This window comes from Rattus rattus, chromosome 3, assembly GCF_011064425.1.
Source record: "Rattus rattus isolate New Zealand chromosome 3, Rrattus_CSIRO_v1, whole genome shotgun sequence".
NCBI classification, from domain to species: domain Eukaryota; kingdom Metazoa; phylum Chordata; class Mammalia; order Rodentia; family Muridae; genus Rattus; species Rattus rattus.
In genome coordinates, this window is record NC_046156.1 from 15,996,856 (window position 1) to 16,015,222 (window position 18,367).

The 18,367-nt window shown below is 42.4% G+C and overlaps 1 protein-coding gene across 6 annotated transcripts in view; it reads left to right on the forward strand.

The window, feature by feature from the left end:
• The first annotated feature begins 9,508 nt into the window (after nucleotides 1-9,508).
• Sh3glb1 (SH3 domain containing GRB2 like, endophilin B1) overlaps nucleotides 9,509-18,367 on the forward strand; it is a 33,881-nt gene continuing 25,022 nt past the window's right edge. For 2 of the 6 annotated variants that reach the window (XM_032897228.1, XM_032897227.1), the window contains exons 1-2: nucleotides 9,510-9,924; nucleotides 16,793-16,934. In XM_032897228.1, coding sequence (XP_032753119.1) covers nucleotides 9,853-9,924; nucleotides 16,793-16,934 — 214 coding nt within the window. In that variant the 5' untranslated portion in view covers nucleotides 9,510-9,852. Of the gene's footprint in view, nucleotides 9,925-16,792; nucleotides 16,935-18,367 lie in introns of all 6 variants that reach the window. The other 4 variants (XM_032897232.1, XM_032897231.1, XM_032897230.1 and 1 more) reach the window with 3 other exon arrangements.

Genomic DNA, 18,367 nt, shown 5'->3' on the forward strand with positions numbered 1-18,367 from the left:
TAGGAGCAATCAGGGGCGGGACCTTTGATTCCTGCCCTGCCTAGAGCTGGAAGACAGTCTCCAGGAGCACTGACACACCTGAGAGCAGACCACCTGTTCTCAGGAAAGGCTGAAAGAAACAGGAAAACAGTTCTACAGGAGCTGACACAGAGGCCTACAGCAGGGTCAAGTCACTCTCAGAAACAGCAAGACAAGCAAACACCAGAGACAACCCAATGGCTAGAGGCAAGCGCAGGAACCTAAGCAACAGAAACCAAGACGACTTGGCATAATCAGAGTCCAGTTCTCCCACCAAAGAAAACACTCGATATCCAAACACACCAGAAAAGCAAGATTTAGATTTAAAATCACATTTTTTATAACAATGGAGGACTTTAAGAAAGACATTTAAAAAAAAAAAAACTCCCTTAAAGAAATGCAGGAAGACACAAGTAAATAAGTAGAAGCCCTTAGAGAAGAAACACAAAAATCCCTGAAAGAATTACAGGAAAGCACAACCAAACAGGTGAAGGAATTAAAAATGGAAATATAAACAATAAAGAAAGCACAAGGGGAGACAAACCTGGGTATAGAAAACCAAAGGAAGAAACAAGGAGCCGTAGATACAAGCATCACCAACAGAATACAAGAGACAGAAGAGAGAATCTCAGGGGCAAAAGATACCATTGAAAACATTGACACAATTGTCAAACATAATGTTAAATGCAAAAAGCTCCTAACCCAAAACATCCAGTAAATACAGGACACAATGAGAAGATCAAACCTAAGGATAATAGGTATAGAAGAAAGTGAAGACTCACAACTTGAAGGGCCAGTAAATATCTTCAACAAAATTATAGAAGAAAATTTCCCTAACCTAAAGAAAGAGATGCCCATAAACATACAAGAAGCCTACAGAGCTTCAATAGATTGGACCAGAAGAGAAATTCCTCCCATCACATAATAGTTAAACACCAAATGCACAAAACAAAGAAAGAATATGTAAAGCAGTAAGGGGAAAAGATCAAGTGACATATAAAGGCAGACCTATAAGAATTACACCAGACTTCTCACCAGAGACTATGAAAGCCAGAAGATCCTGAACAGATATCATACAGACCCTAAGAGAACACAAGTGCCAGCCCAAGTTACTGTATCCAGCAAAACTCTCAATTAACATAGATGGAGAAACCAAGATATTCCATGACAAAACCAAATTTACACAATAACTTTCCACAAATCCAGCCCTACAAAGGATAATAGGTGGAAAACTCAAACACAAGGAAAGAAACTACACCATACAGAAAGCAAGAATATAATTTCCTTGCAATGGAACCAAAAGAGAGAGACACAAACATAATTCCACCCCTAACAATGAAAATAACAGGAAGAACTATCACTATTACTTAATATCTCTCAACATCAACAGACTCAATTCCCCAATAAAAAGACATAGACTAACAGACTGGATACATAAAGAGGATTCAGCATTTTGTGGCATGCAGAAAATACACCTCAGAAACAAAGACAGACACTACCTCAGAGTAAATGGCTGGAAAACAACTTTCCAAGCAAATGGCCTGAAGAAACAAGCTGGAGTTGCCATTCAAATAACAAATAAAATTTACTTTCAACCAAAAGTCATTAAAAAAGACAAGGAAGGACATTTCATATTCATAAAAGGAAAAATCCACCAAGATGAACTCTCAATCCTAAATATCTATGCTCCAAATGCAAGGGCACCTACATTCATAAAAGAAACCTTACTAAAGCTCAAAGCACACATTGCACCTCACACAATAATAGTAGGAGATTTCAACACCCCACTCTCATCAATGGACAGATCATGGAAACAAAAATTAAACAGAGACATAGAGAAACTAACAAGTTATGAACCAAATGGATTTAACAGATATTTATAGAACATTCCATCCTAAAACAAAAGGATATACCTTCTGCTCAGCACCTCATGGTACCTTCTCCAAAATTGACCATATAATCAGTCACAAAACAGGCCTCAACAGATGCAGGAAGATAGAAATAATCCCATGCATCCTATCAGATCACCACGGACTAAGACTGGTCTTCAATAACAACAACAATGACAGAAAGCCCATATATAAATGGAAGTTGAACAATGCTCTACTCAATGACAACTTGGTCAAGGAAGAAATAAAGAAAGAAATTAAAGATTTCTTAGAATTTAATGAAAATGAAGATACAACATTTCTAAACGTATGGGACACAATGAAAGCAGTGCTGAAAGGAAAACTCATAGCTCTGAGTGCCTGCAAAAAGAAACAGGAGAGAGCATATGTCAGCAGCTTGACAGCACACCTAAAAGCTCTAGAACAAAAAGAAATAAATAAACCCAAGAGAAGTAGAAGGCAGGAAATAATCAAACTCAGGGCTGAAATCAAACAAGTAGAAATGAAAAGGACTATACACAGAATCAACAAAACTAGGAGCTGGTTCTCTGAGGAAATCAATAAGATAGATAAACCCTTAGCCAGACTAACCAGAGGTCACAGAGAGTGTATCCAAATTAACAAAATCAGAAATGAAAAGGGAGACATAACAACAGAATCTGAAGAAATTTTAAAAAATGATCAGATCCTACTACAAAAGCCTATATTCAACAAAACTGGAAAATCTGGAGGAAATGGACAATTTTCTAGACAGATACCAGGTATCAAAGTTAAATCAGGAACAAATAAACCATCTAAACAACCCCATAACTCCTAAAGAAATAGAAGCAGTTATTAAAAGTCTCCCAACCAAAAAGAGCCCAGGACCAGATAGGTTTAGTAAAGAATTCTACCAGACCTTCATTGAAGAGTTCATACCAACACTGTCCAAACTATTTCAAAAAATAGAAACAGATGGAGCACTACAAAATTCCTTCTATGAAGCCACAATTACTCTTATACTACCGAAACCACACAAAGACCCAACAAAGAAAGAGAACTTCAGACCAATTTCCCTTATGAATATTGACGCAAAAATACTCAATAAAATTCTTGCAAATTGAATCTAAGAACACATCAAAACGATCATCCATCATATCAAGTAGGTTTCATCCCAGTGATGCAGGGATGGTTTAAATATGAAAATCCGTCAATGTAATCCACTATATAAACAAACTCAAAGATAAGAACCACATGATCATTTCATTAGCTGCTGAGAAAGCATTTGACAAAATTCAACACCCCTTCATGATAAAAGTCTTGGAACGATCAGGAATCCAAGGCCCATACCTAAACATAGTAAAAGCCACTTTCAGCAAACCAGTAGCTAACATCAAACTAAATGGAGAGAAACTTGAAGCAATCCCACTAAAATCAGGGACTAGACAAGGCTGCCCACTCTCTCCCTACTTATTCAATATAGTTCTCAAAGTCCTAGTCAGAGCAATCAGACAACAAAAGGAGATGAAAGGGATACAAATTGGAAGGGAAGAAATCAAAATATCACTATTTGCAGATGATATGATAGTGTACTTAAGTGACCCCAAAAGTTCCACCAGAGAACTACATATCCTGATAAACAACTTCAGCTAAGTTTCAGGGTATAAAATTAACTCAAACAAATCAGTAGCCTTAATCTACTCAAAGGATAAACAGGCTGAGAAAGAGAATGACACCCTTCACAATAGTCCCAAATAATATAAAATAAATTGGTGTGACTTTAACCAAGCAAATGAAAAATCTGTATGACAAGAAGTTCAAGTCTCTAAAGAAAGAAATTGAGGAAGATCTCAGAAGATGGAAAGATCTCCCATGCTCATGGTTTGGAAGGACTAATATAGTAAAGACGGCCATTTTGCCAAAAGCAATCTACAGATTCAATGTTATCCCCGTAAAACTTCCTACTCAATTCTTTATAGAGATAGAAAGAGCAATTTGCAAATTCATTTGGAATAACAAAAAACCCAGGATAGAGAAAACTATACTCAACAATAAAGGAATCTTTCTTAAAAGGGGAAAAAAAATCTAGGAGGGATATGGAAGCAAAGTCTAGAGAAGTCAGCCATTCAGAGACTGCCCCACATGTGGCCCATATATATACAGCCACCAAAACTAGTTAAGATTGATGAAGCTTAAAAATGCATGCTGAAAGGGCCATATAGATCTCTCCTGAGAGACACATGCAGATCATGTCTGATACAGAGGTCAGTGCCAGCAGCAAACCACTGAACTGAGAACAGGACACCCTTTGGGGGAATTATTGGAAGGATTGAAAGAGCTGAAGGAGATTGCAACCCCATAAGAACAACAATGCCAACCAACCAGAGCTTCCAGGGACTAAACCATTACCAAAAGACTATACATGGACTGACCCAGGGCTCCAACTGCATATGTAGCAGAGAATAGCCCTGTTGGGCACCAGTGGAAGGGGAAGCCCTTGATCCTGCCAAGGTGGAACCCCCAGTGCAGGGGAATATGGGGGGCAGTAAGGGGCATGGATGGGGGGAATATCCATGTGGGGGAGGGGGAGGAAATGGGGGCTTATGGACAGGAAACTGGGAAAGGGAATAACATTTGAAATGTAAGTAAAGAAATATATCTAATAAAAATATTTTAAAAGAAGACTTCAAAGGGTGTGGCTGACAACCACGAACTGTATAATTACAAACATTGTGTTCATTCCATGACCTTTTGATCCATTCCTCACGTCAGCATCTGACCTAAACAAAATCCTGAGTGTTAACAACTCTCTCATTATCAAAATACCTCTAGCTTTTAGAAGTAATGTGTTTTTATAAATAAGAACAAATAATAGGTTAAAGTTTTAAGTTTGTAGTTATTTAATGTCCTTAATTATCTCACTTGGAATATTGTATTGAGATATTCTCTCTCTCTCTCTCTCTTTTCTCTCTCTCTCTCTCTCTCTCTCTCTCTCTCTCTCTCTCTCTGTGTGTGTGTGTGTGTGTGTGTGTGTGTGTGTGTGTGTGTGTGCGCAAGCATGTGTGCGAGCAAATATAAAGGTTAAAGGGCATCTTATAGAAACAGGTTTACTTCCTCCCTGTGGGCCTGAGGAATCGGCCATCAGGCGTGAGAGCAAGTCTCCTTAACTGCCTGCGCCATCTTGCCAGCCTTTGCTATGCCTTTATTCACTGCAATCACTTGAGGATAAACAGTATGCAACAATAAATTATTAGGAAAGTATCTGTCTTGTATTTGGTACTCAGTAAAATGCTACTAGCTCTTATGTCTCATAGACTTTTACAGTTCATAGAGTTTAAAGCTTAACGAGAAACCCAAACTTCTATAGCACTCGAGAATTCTAGCTTTCAAACCCAATATACAACCACAAAACACCTAGGACCTGTTTCAAACAGATTGACGAAAGCATTCTCTCTCTTCCTTAGACGAACGTAGAAGCTTACAATAGCTTAACAGCAACTTGACTTAACACTTTAATTGTAAAACAATTAACTGTTCAGGCCACTCTGACGTCTATCTAGTAGAATCATCATAGACATTCAAAATATGTAAAATACGCCCATGTATTTTTTTTAAAAACTAATAGCCTTCTAAGTGAAGGACTAATGACTTAATCACTAATAATGTTTTGTTTTCTTGGCTAATTGTTTTGTTGTTGCTGGTGCTGCTGGCATTGCTGTCTGAAATATAGTCTTACTAGTACCCTGGCTAGCCTAGAACTTTCTATGTAGACTAGGCTAGCCTTAAACAGAGATCTACCTTCCTCGACTCTCAAGTGCTGGAATTAGAGGCGTACACCACCACCTGGCCCTTTGAGATTTTTTTATTATTTTAGGTTGTTTATCAGCTCAAGATAACATGAAATATCACTTAAGATTTCTATACTTCTTCCATTGATCTGGGTGACTGGGTAAGCCATTAAATAAAATATGCATGGCTTTCATGTAGGCTGGAAGACTTTGTTCTTTATTCTAAGATTAGTGAAAAGACATTAATGGTTGAAAGCAAAGGAGTAACTTGGTGAAGACATTGTTTAAATTTGGAAGGATTTTATAATTATGGTAATTGGAAAGTTGTCTTTTGATGGGCTATTTGCTAACCCTGAGGAAATATTGTTAATTTTTCTTCAGACATATTAATGGTATTATAGTAACATTTAACAAAAAAAAGTTCATACCTTTTTTTTTTTTTTTTTTTTCGGAGCTGGGGACCGAACCCAGGGCCTTGCTCTTGCTAGGCAAGCGCTCTACCACTGAGCTAAATCCCCAACCCCAAGTTCATACCTTTTAAAGATTTAATGGATTAGGTGAAAGGAAATTTTATGACATCTGTGCATAAGCAGACCCTGGATGGAGGCAATAGTGTTACAGAAAAGAATAAAGAAATGACAAGTGAGACCTTGAGAAATTTCCATTAGAGTCAGTCCAGAAAAATGGGGATATAGTGGGGGGAAACCACATCAGAAGTGCTACTCCAGAGGTAGGACTGTCAGAAGGAGTTACATCACGCAGGCAAAGCAGGAGAGGGTTCTAAAGGAAATAACTGCATGCAAAGTTAACACATCAAAGCAGCACCCGGTCTGTGGGTAAATTCTCAACACATTGTCTTATGGTGAAGACTGAGATGAAAATAGTGTAGAAAAACAACTGCTAAAAAACAGAAAAAATAGTTCTAGGACACGGTGGTGGAAGGTTCGAGTGATCCAGGCAAATGGAGAGTCATGGGCAGTGAGGCAGCAATCGCTAACCTTGTGTTCAAGGCTTTCACCTCTGTGGGAAGGGCCAGGGTCATGAGGGTGACCAGTGGCAGTGTCTGTGATTGTGACAGTGAAGGAGATGAGGTCCTGGAGGACATATTCCGATGCTGGTAAGGATTCCGTGGGCAAGAGGAAAAATGACAGAAATAAGTACGTTCTACAGTAAGTAGTAAAGGCAGAATTCAGGGCACTGGGGGAAAGGACTGATCGCTCACGACAGAGGAAGTTTTTATAATGGCAAGAGAGGAGAAGTGGGAGTGACAAGTATACACAGGACAGAAAGGACGTCACATGCTCCCTGCCCCGGAATAAACAGAACGGTTGTGTGGGCTGAGAAGACAGTGATGTGTAAGGTTAAAACAAGTAGTTTGGAAAAGAAACAGAAGTGGAATCTGAGAAATACATACGGGATCACAGCACTCAGGAGACTAGGCAGGAAGAGTACATTTTCAGGGCCAGCCTAAGCTAGAGAGGCACCGTCTCCAAAACAGACAAACAAATAAATAAAAAGGGAAAAAAGAAAAACCTCATACAAAACAACTGTATGCCCCCTCCCCTTCCCCTCTCCTCCCCTCCCCTCTCTTCTCCCTCTCCTTCCCCTCTCCTCTCTGCCCCCTTTCCTCCCTTCCCCCTCTCCTCCCCTCTCCCCACCCATACCTCTGTCTGTCTGTCCCCGCCTCATTCTCTTACTCTGCTGTTCTCATTCTCACACTTGGACCCGGGTCGCTCATGCTTCCTCTATATTTACAGAGAAAGACATAACAAATTTCTCCATTGGCTAATTCTGAGGATTTGAGGTATTGGTTGCTCTCGCCTTGTTAGAATATTTTAATGGCCTTGCATTTTATATCCGTTAGGTCGGTAAAGTATTTGTCTTAAAATCCAAAAGTAAATATAAGCCAGAAATGTTATGGGTGTGTTGGCATGTGCACATACGTGTTCACCTAAGACATATCCATGTCAGACAAACCTAGACACCGGCAGAAAGTGAAAACACAAGCAGGAGAGAAAGATACAAACGCAAAAATCTTTCTATAGCATGTAAGATACAGATACTCTTGTATGATATATATATATATATAATTGTTCCATATAATATATATATTAAAATTCACACAAATAATTCAACTTTTTAGTTTTTTGTCTAAAATGGCATTAAATAGCAAAAAAATATTGTCGCAGGCCAAAAGATAGACATCAGAAGAAATGATGGTTTCTTTTATCGACTTTTAACAGGGGTGACACCCTGTGGAGCAGCCACCCACTCCACTCCCCTGTAAGTTTTCCTGTAAGTTTTGTTTTCTTTAAGTTGGGAACACAACCCATGACCTAACACGTACGCTTGGAAAAATTCTACCCACTGAGCTCCATCCTCAGAATTTCCTCCTGATTTTTTCCAGTTATATACTGACCAGAAACCTGAAGAGAGGTTCCGGGGAGCATAAGCTCCTTTCGTTCTTACACAACAGCAGAGCAGGCATTAATAGTTGCCCGTCCTAGAACTATTCTCTCCTTCTTTGCCAGCACATGCTCTGTTTTGTTCAAGATAACAATGTGGACTGTTAAAGATAAGAGCTACTATTCTCTCACAGATGCTCTTAGTTTTTTAACAGGGCACACTGCATTTATTAGATCCAACTGCCATTGTGAGGACCTAAATGGCCCAGGTCTCGATAATGTAGTGAAAATGAAAGTTTACTAGCTGGGGATTATGGGAAATGCTTAATTTCAAAAGGAGAAAGGACACACTAAAGGTAGTGTGTGCTTTTGCCTTTACCCTTCATTTCCTTTTTAAGTCGAGAATATATGTGTGATACCTAATGGTTCTGGAGGCATCTTGAAACATCAAAATGAAATTTACATGACAAGAACTGCAAAACAGAACCTGGCATACAGTGGTTTGGTCCCCAGGATAAGGGAAGGGGGAAGACGGAAAAGGAGGAAGGAACAAGAAAGAAAAAACAAAGACAGGAGGAGGATGGGTTTGAAGCCATCCTCGGGTACCTGAAGCCAGACTAGGTCACATGAGGCCATTTCTCAAAAACTAAATTAGCTGAGTGCCGGGGGTTATCCCACGGCCAGGAATTGGAAGGTTGAGGCCCTGCCACACAGTAGGTACTCAGGAGTGAATGAGTGTAACTGGGCAGGAACCTTGTCTTTCTTCTCCATTGTCTCTCTGAAATGCTCTCACATACCTTCCCAGGGGACATGAGATATTTCTAAATATGTCTCAGATGACCACAAGCCACCACAGGGACTGGTGGCTTCAGCACCTACTCAATGCCTGACACACAGTATGTCCTCAACAATGAGTCAAAGTATAATAGTGTAGGGGACAGTAAAGACAATCCCGTTCAGCAATGGTTGGCTAGGAGTCTACCCAAGCAATAGCCAGACCTTGACACCAGACCCCATACAGGAAATCCGAGCCAATGATTCTATAGTGTCGGTTCTGTTTCCTTCTAAAGAACTTTTTTTGTTCATGTTTTTCTCAGGAACTTTTGTCCATTCGTTTCTGTCACAGATACTCACCTACAAGCCCTGGGAGAGAATCACGGTGAGGTGAGAGCCGCAGCTCTTGTAAGAATTAACCACCACCACTGATGCTCTGACTCTGGCTTGTCGCTTAGTGAGCCTCCAGGATCGCTCGCTGTTGGGAGAGCCTCAGGAGCGACTCCACCCAATGGTGAATCCTCAGTCACCCTGCAGGGGTCGCTGTTCCCAGTAGAGCCCCAGCAGCGACTCCACCCAGTGGTGAATCCCCAGCCATCCTGCAGGGGTCGCTGTTCCCGAGAGGACGCCCCGCCCCCACCCCGGGCCCGCGCCGAGGCCACGCCCCTTCGGCCGGCTGTTTTCCACCGCGGTCGCGCTGTCGCGGGGCGGCGGGGTGGGTTCCTTCGGATGCGACCTCCGTCCCGGTGGCTCGCAGCTGCTCTGCGACGCGACAGGCCCGGCGCGTGAGCGGCGAGGCGCGCGCCGACGCCGGCCGCCTTCCCTCCCCCTCGCCACCTCCTCCGCCTCCCCCTCAGGAAACGACAGCTGCGCGGGGCTGGCGCCGCCTCCCGCCACCTACCACGTCCGCCCGGCCGTCGCCCGGCGCCCCAGCCCGGCCGCGGCGCTCCCCGCCTCTCCGCTAGCCCAGCCGGCGGCTCTGCCCGGCTGCCGCTCAGCATGAACATCATGGATTTCAACGTGAAGAAGCTGGCGGCCGACGCGGGCACTTTCCTCAGCCGGGCCGTGCAGGTACGGCGGCTGCGGCGGTTGAGGCCGGGGGTGGTGGCGCCGGGGACGGCGAGGGGAGGGCTGGTCGGGGACCGCGTCGCTCGGGTACCCAGGCCTGCCGATGGGCGCGGCCTGGTGCCCCTGCCCCGCCGGCCGTTTCCGCCGCTCTCGCCCCCACCGCGACCGGCGCCGGGCGAGGCGAGTCAGGACGCGGCCCAGGGCGTCCTCGGTCCGGGACACCTTGGGTTCACCCCGGGGCGGAGGCCTCGGTGTCCCAGCTGGCGAGACAGGGCAAGCCGAGCACCTTTGCGCCACCCCCACCCTTCCCTGCGCTCGCTCTCGCCCTCCGGGCCGTGTCCAACCGAGAAGGGAGTTTCCTTTTCCTGCCCCTCAACGCAGAGGAGCTGCCAGCTCTGTTCCCACCAGCCCTCTCTGGCCCTGGAAGGGTCGTCCCAGAGCTTAGGGGCAAGTGAAGATTGCCTGTCCCTCTCGGTGCCCCAACTTCACCAAGGACTTGGGACAACAGGGATTAGGGGTGCTCTGACCCGTCCCCAAATGGGCTATAGGGCAGGGGTGAGAGAAGGACGCGATTCACGTTGTTGTGTCCCTGGTCACATTGGTATGCTTCAGGCACGCTTACACTTGGAGGGGAAAAGTTCACTGCATCTCCTTATTTTGTGATCAAGGAAGTGTCAGCAATAGGGAACTTGGGCAGATTTTTACAGTCAACACCCACAACACCCATAATGCAAACTCAGTTAAATCTCAGAGCAGATGTAAATTTCACAACTCAGCTTGTAAACAATCTGGTATTGAAGGTAGTGACATAGGGTAGCCAACAGCCCTCTCTGTTCTGTAAGGAGAAAACAAAAGTAATATCCCATGTGCCATAATCACACCCAACTGGAAATCTCACGTGTTGCTTTATTTCTTGTTTCCTTTGATTTTATAGGCACTTCATATTGCATTGTCCTTAGCAAAAGAGTCTGACAGCTCCCCAAGGTAACGACTGCCTATCTTACAAAAAATAGTATGACAGTCATTTTGCTGTGCATTGAACATGTTAGCTGCAGCCCCTTTCTGTCACTTTGCCAGAGAGGCATTGTTAACCCTCCCTTAAAAAGGAAGCAGCCTCAGAGAGGGTAAATAACTCGCTTGACTGGCTTGGCTAGTATACAACTGAAGTTGCCCTCTGACCCACTACTATACTCAAAGCTGATTTTTCTCTCAGAAGGAGCGTTGCAGGGTTAAGGTATGTAGAGTAGCACTATGATGAGACCCCAGAAGAACTTAATGATCACTTGGTAAATCTGAACACTTTATTATCAACAGGGAGTAACTCTTAGGGATGGGAAATTCCATCTGGTGTTTGACTCCCTGGACCGGTGTACTGAGTGACAAGCTGGCAGCCATATTCCCCTTTGTCCTCCTTCCTCCCCAGAAAGGTGTGATTCAGTCATGGGTGCTGAGATGAAACTGTGTTAGACTTAACATTGACTTCAGTAGAGGACCAGAGGCAGTGACTACTTCTGTTTAGTGTTGCTTACCTGTTACTCCGGGTATTTACTGAGGATGTAACACTACATAATCCACAGTTTAATAAGATTAACTATGTCTCAGAAACATAATACATAGTGATTCCATCTAAATTATTGAAAGACTCAATTTTAAAAAGTAAATCTAGGAAAATTAATAAAAATTGCACTCCACAAATGAGTTTTAATTGCTAATTGTTTCCAGTGCTTTTTTCAAAAAGGTTTTTTAAGTTGTATCCTAACATGTGAACTAGCAAATCATTTTCTCTTCAGTGTTACTCAGTTACATGTTCCATGTGCTTCATTGATTGGCAGCATATAAAATCAGAAAAGGTTTTCCTCATGAGCCCTGCAGTCCAGCAGCATAGAAACTACGACATACAGGTGGTACTAGTAGGGGATTTGGAGGCGTTGCAGTGCCAGGAGCATCGAGCTTTCCATTCTAATAGGATGAGGCACCAAGAGACCTTCGAAAAGTAATGGAGACACAAGTACTTGTGGTTCTTCATTGTTTGTTTGGTTTTTATTTTGGAAGAAAGCTATTCCAGACAAAAGGAACAAGTTCAGAGTACGGAGAGACCAGAAGGAAATGAGCTGTGTCCACAGGACCAGCTAAGGGTGTTTGTGACTTAGTTGACAGTGTCTGCTGTCAGATTAGCCCTGGAGTAGGAGAAAAGGACTGTGAAAGATGACTCTGGATTGTGGCTTCAACCACTTATTAAGGAGGGAATTAGAACTGAGATTTTAAGTGTGTCTTTCTATGTTGTCTGTCAACATTACATACTGAAAAGTTATGGTCAAACCTAAGAGTGTGAGGCTTGCTCTACAGGTTCTCAGAGGAAAAGACTGGGTAGCTGAAAGCAGATTAGCAGAATGTGGATAGTGTCGAAGCTGAGTTGTGGGTAAGGGTTTATGAAGTCTCATTACGCTGTTTTTCACTATACTGTTAGGTTTTTGTTTGTTTGACACATCCCACAGTATTTTTCAACTAACTTTACAAGGAAAAATGGGTGTTTCTAAAATACGACATTTAATCCAGAATGCTGGAATATTAGTTTACAATAAGGCACTGTTATCTTATTCTAGCATGTCATCAATAACTGAGTCACTACTGTGAGCTATGGTGATGTCTGTACAGTGCCACGTTTCATGCCAAGAGTACTTTAAGAGCTGTGTCAGTGACTCTATAAGCAAGAGTAGTAGAGGGAAGTAAGCTTCCTCATTTCTAAATAACTTCCCTCCAAATAAAACTGTACTCTAAAAGCGGACCATTCTCTGGTCAACTTCTATGGGTACGCACATATACTCAGACATTCTATTGGAAATTATTCTTTGGTTTTAGACGGAAACATGAGTTCAAGACTAGTCAACTATATAAATAGGCAGATAAGTCTTGGTACCTTGAACAATGCCTAGTATAATGCTCTAAACTCAGGCAATCCCTTTCTTAAAGCAGGGTGTGGAGATTTATAAAGGAGTAAAATGTTCAGGCCTCGCGCCATTTTACTGTGCTACAGTGAAATAATATGAAAAACTTCAGATTATGCTTTTTGAGAAGTTGGGCCCCCAAATATAAGATCCTGGGAAATAATCCTATTTTTTATAAGTTTACATTTTAGTAAAGAAGTTTAATTACTTGAGTTTAGAAATACAAAATTAGCAGTATGACTGTGTATCTGCCCCAGCCCTGGCTTTCACTTTTTTTTTAAATCCAAGATAGCAGTTAAGCCACCCTCACCTCGGTAATTAGCTGAGTACGGAAGAAGCTAAGCTAGGTCTACAGCCCTGTGAACAAATGCACAGCACGAGGAAGCACGGCGTGTGGCATGTTTGGATTACGGTAGTAAAATAAAAACTGCTAACTTCTTAAGCTCAGCATAAGTCAAACAAGTAATTATTCAATCCCAACACTGGACACCTTAGACATAGTGTTAGTCATTCCAATCCTCAAGTTGTCACAGAAGCACTGTTCTTACCTGTAAGGTTTTGAACATGTCTGATAAAAGAAAATGTATACCTTAATATATGGAACTTTCAACACAAACTAAGCCCTGACACTAGAGATTTCAGAAGCGTAACAAAGATGCATTCTCTTCTGGTGGTGGGGGACCATTTTAGAAATAAGCTGGGTGTGGTGCAAATGCCACGGTACCTGAACTCAGGAAAGGAAGATGAGAAAACTGAGTTGAAAGCTCTCCTGGGTGTACATACCGCAGGCGTCTGCCTCAGTATTAACAACAACAGCAGCAGCAGCAGCAGCAGCAGCAACAGTAGTAAATTGTTTAACAACTCTGAAAACTAACGAGGCCATGTTTGCTGAACTGCAAAGCATGGATAGGTGAGTATAGTGAGAACAGGAAATGAGTGTGAACACAGGTCGAGCTTTTCCTGCTTCTTGAACACCTTGCTCCTGAGAGCCCTCCTCCAGAACTAAACATCTACTACGTTCAGACTCTCAGGGAACGCTTCCTTTTGTCTATGTGGAGTTTGCTGTTACAGTCTTTGAGGGTTTGTTTGTTTTGTTCATTGTCTTCTGAACTAAAAAAAAAAACCTACTTATGTTTGTAGATTCCTGCTGTACAAGTCAGTTCTGGTTGCTTTCTGTTGTTGTGATAAACACCACAATCAAACCAACTTGGGAAAGGAAGGGTTTACTAATCTTACAGCTCACAGTTGATAGCCACTAAGTTTCTAATCATAGAAATACTGTCACAAAGCCTTCCTGAATCCTGACTTACCTCAGTACACTCGGTGACTCTATCTTGAGTTACTGTCACAAACATGTCTTAGTAGTTCCTAATCTGTACCTATACATCTAGTATCACTAAATATGTTAGACAAAATTGACATTTTACATACTAAAAAGAGGGCCTGTATTTTCATAATTCTTAGATAGTACATTTCAGTTAATTCTACCTTTTAACAGAGACCAAATCTTATAAGAGTACCTCACACAAAAATTAGTGATATTTCTGTTATTAATCTATTCTTTGAAAGTCTGTTTTTAGATATAATAGAGATTTCTTTACAGGAATTAATGTTTAATATGCACAGAGAGCAACTGCAGTCATCAGAAGGAGCACAGTATCCCCCACACCGTCCACACTTAAAACTCTGCGCCATCCCCGTCCCAGGCACCCTTGCTTCTTCAGGCTCATTTCTTCTCCAGTGCAGGCATCCTCAGTTCTCCTGGTTCCTCCTCTTCCAGATAACTATTCTTTTGGACTTAGACTTGTTATGTCACACAGAAAGAAAAGAAGTCACCTACACTGACCTTCTATTGGGCATCTTTAAACCCTTGCATCCTTTGTCCCAAATCGTTTACGTTTTATTTCTTCCCTATAAAAATGTTAGACTCTTAAGAACAAAGGCTTTGCCTGTTGCATTAGAAATCTGAGTGCTTAGCCTGGTACTAGCACGTACATAGCTGTGGAGGCCAGGGAAAGGGCTCAGCCAGTATAGCCCTTGTCACAAGCCTGAGGTTTGAGTTCTGTCACCACCACCTACGTGATATAGGAGAGAACAATTCTTGCAGACTGTGTTCTAACTTCCTGCCACTTGTATGCATATGCACATGCACACATACACACTAAATAAAATGTAACTTTACATCTTAAAAGAAAAAGTATTGTTAGAGGAGTGAATAGATAAAGGGGAAAATGGCATATATTTTAAAAGCTAAGAGAAATTTTTCTTGATCATCCTTTAAAGATATTGATCACCTAAGTGTGTTTCCTTTCCCTCTGTGCTCTGAGTCTTACCTGACCGTTGGGGGGTAAAGTTTAACGGTACAATTCGAATACATGCCTCTCCAGAAGGTCTGCTGCTTAGAATCCTGAAGAACAAGACTCCAGCTCTGTCCTAAGGAGAACACAGATTACTCGCTGACCTTGGCATCAGGGTTTGCCATTCTTGCCGCCGAGTCCTTAGTTACAGTGGCTGTGTCACCCACCACCTGTGCACAGCAGTTGGCAAGCTTGGGAGTCTTACAGCAATAGCTTTGGAACTGCTCCTCGCAGTTTACTCACTGAGTTCACCTCTGGCCTGTGTAGGATTTTTGGGAAAGACTATGAGAGCCAATCAGCTAAGTGCTGATAGTCCTTCCGATGTATTAAGCCAGGAAGAAGGAGGTCCAAAGAGATGGATGGAAAACTCAGAAATAAAGCAAAGGAGAGGAGAGGAGGGGAAGGGGTGAGGAAAACATTCTTCAGTTAGCCAACCATTGAGTCTTGATTTTCCTACATTAAAGAAAAAATGCCATATATTCTAGAGAAAATTACACATGACATAGTGCCTGGGATAACATGTCTGGTGTTTAACTGAAAGTATCCAGAAGGCTCCTTATGAGCAGACCTTTAATCTCTTATTATATAGATATGGCTGCCTTTCTTTAGCTAACACTGCCTGTATGATCAAAGTGGGTATGTTGAATGTATTCAACCACATTTCCTGGTTTTTAAAGAGAACGCCTACGCTTTGGGGCTGGAGAGAGACCTCAGTGAATTAAGATGCTGCTTACGCTCTTGCAGACAGAACCTGATTTCAATACTTAACACCTATGTCTGGTGACCGGCAACTCCCACTAATCCAACTTGAGGACTTCAGTGCCCTCTTCTGGACTCTGTGGGCACCTACACTCTCATGTTCTCACACACATATAAATTCTTTTTTAAAAATAAATCTTATAAAAAAAGAATCCTTCTGCTGTGTGAATATCGTAGCAGAAAGTAGCCTGTAAACACATTGTTGGAGCAAACCCTGAAGGAAAGCCCAAAGGATGCCTGCTCAGAGGATCCCATGAAAGTCTAACTTGGGTGTAGTTAAACTTAAAAATAATACATAAGTCATAAAAGAATTAAAATATTTTAAAATTGAATAATAATTACAAGGCTCTAAGCAGAGAGATTTATTTCTATAGACAGTCATACTTAATCCTTAAAACAATTATTGTTTGGGAAGCTGAGGCAATAAAAAGTGCAAACCATTCTGAGCGGCACAGTAAAACCTCATCTTAAAAGTACATGTTCATTGTGTCACCTTTATGATAGATGATACAAAAGGGGAAAATTCTGAAAAGTTTGCCTGTGTCGATTAGCATACAGGGTCTGAAGTCCGAGTCAGACCATGCAGTTTATCAGAGGAATGAGATAGTCATGGTAAATCCTGGTAGGATGTAGGAGGGTGGATAAGTGACCATGGGCACAAACAGCGCTGAAAGCAGTGACTTATAAACAAGCCTGGAGTGGACCTGTTTGCACGTCTAGAGTTGTTTGGATTCGACTTTTACTCTTTGGCTGTGTCCTGTGTATGTGAGGTGTGTTGATATACTACACTCGTATTTTAAATGCTGACAGTTCACAGAGGAAAAGCTTGGCCAAGCAGAGAAGACAGAACTGGATGCTCACCTGGAAAATCTCCTCAGCAAGGCGGAGTGCACCAAAGTGTGGACAGAAAAGATAATGAAGCAGACTGAGGTGCTGTTGCAGCCAAATCCAAGTAAGGCCCCCACTTCCCGCCCTGAGTGCTGCAGCCCATGGCTCTCAGGTTGACAATGGTGTCTTCTGTGTCTTCAGGGTCTGTGGCTTTTATGTATGTGATTTAGAAGAGCTGATATACACTTCTACATACCCCCTAACAGATCCACAGTTAACATTATGTAGGCCTTTCTAGAGAAGAGGCTGTTTTCAGTTTGCTATTTTCCCCTAAGTTTGAACTTGATTTTTAGATAACCACAGTGTTGAGGATCAGCCTTGCAGATGAGCTGTGCACTAGTTTGCAGAGTGGAATTGCTAAGTGAGCCTCTTGTGCAGCATAGCAGACTGTCTGAAGTGGAGTTTGAACTACAACCAAATGGATTGCATCTAGTCCTTTTCCCCACCATTTATTTATTCCCTTTACATCCTGACTGTAGCCCCTCCTCCCAGTCTCCACCTCATTTAGCCCCTCCCCATCCCTCCTCCCCTCCCTTTCTCCTCTGATAAGGGGACACCCCACACACGCCACCCCCAGCAACCTACCCTGGCACATCAAGTCACTGCAGGGCCAAGTGTATCCTCTTCCAGTGAGGCTAGACAAGGCAGCTCAGTTAGGGAAACAGGATCCACAGGCAGGCAGCAGACTCAGGGACAGTGCCACACCCCACCCCCTTAGTTGTTGGGGGACCCACGCAAAGACCAAGCTGCACAGCTGCTACATATAGGGTGGGGCCTATGTCCAGCCCACGTGTGCTCTTTGGTTGGTGGCTCAGTCTCTGGGAGCCCCCAGTCCATTAGTTGACTGTTCCCTTCTCGTAGTTGGGTTAAGGAGCTCTATAAATATCAAAACCAAAAGGCAAAGGCAACAGTGTGTGTTTTCCTTTCCCCAGTGCTATTGTGAGCACACTGTAAACTTTCATTGTCTTAAACTTCAAGTATTATAAAAATACTAATAATCCTGTGTGTGCCATTGTAGTTAAATTGTTATAACCTTTAAAAATTAAGTATGCAAGCCTTGAGGAAGGCTTCTTGTCTTTGGACACCACACACGCAGGGCAGCATTTCTTGATTATTCACTAACATTTAAATTATGCACAACTATACTTTAACACTACTACTGAATCTTTTTCTACCCCGGCCACACACGTGTAGAAGAGTCGGTCTGCAGTTGTTTTTCTGAATGACAAGTGAGCTCAGTGAGTGGTGGGCGGGCGAGTGGAGGCGTATGGCACAGTATCCGCTCGAGCCTTTTCTCCATTGTTTTCCAGGAAGTAAGTCAGGGTGGTTGTTTTGTGCTCTAGTTATAAAATTGCATGGATAAAGTAACCTTTAATCTTTCCTCAAAGTCCTACAATTTAGATATTTTTAAAAAAACTTTGCATAAATATATAATATCATAGCAGAAATGCCTGCATAATTTCAGAGCTCATGAATAACTTAATGAAATAAAGCAAT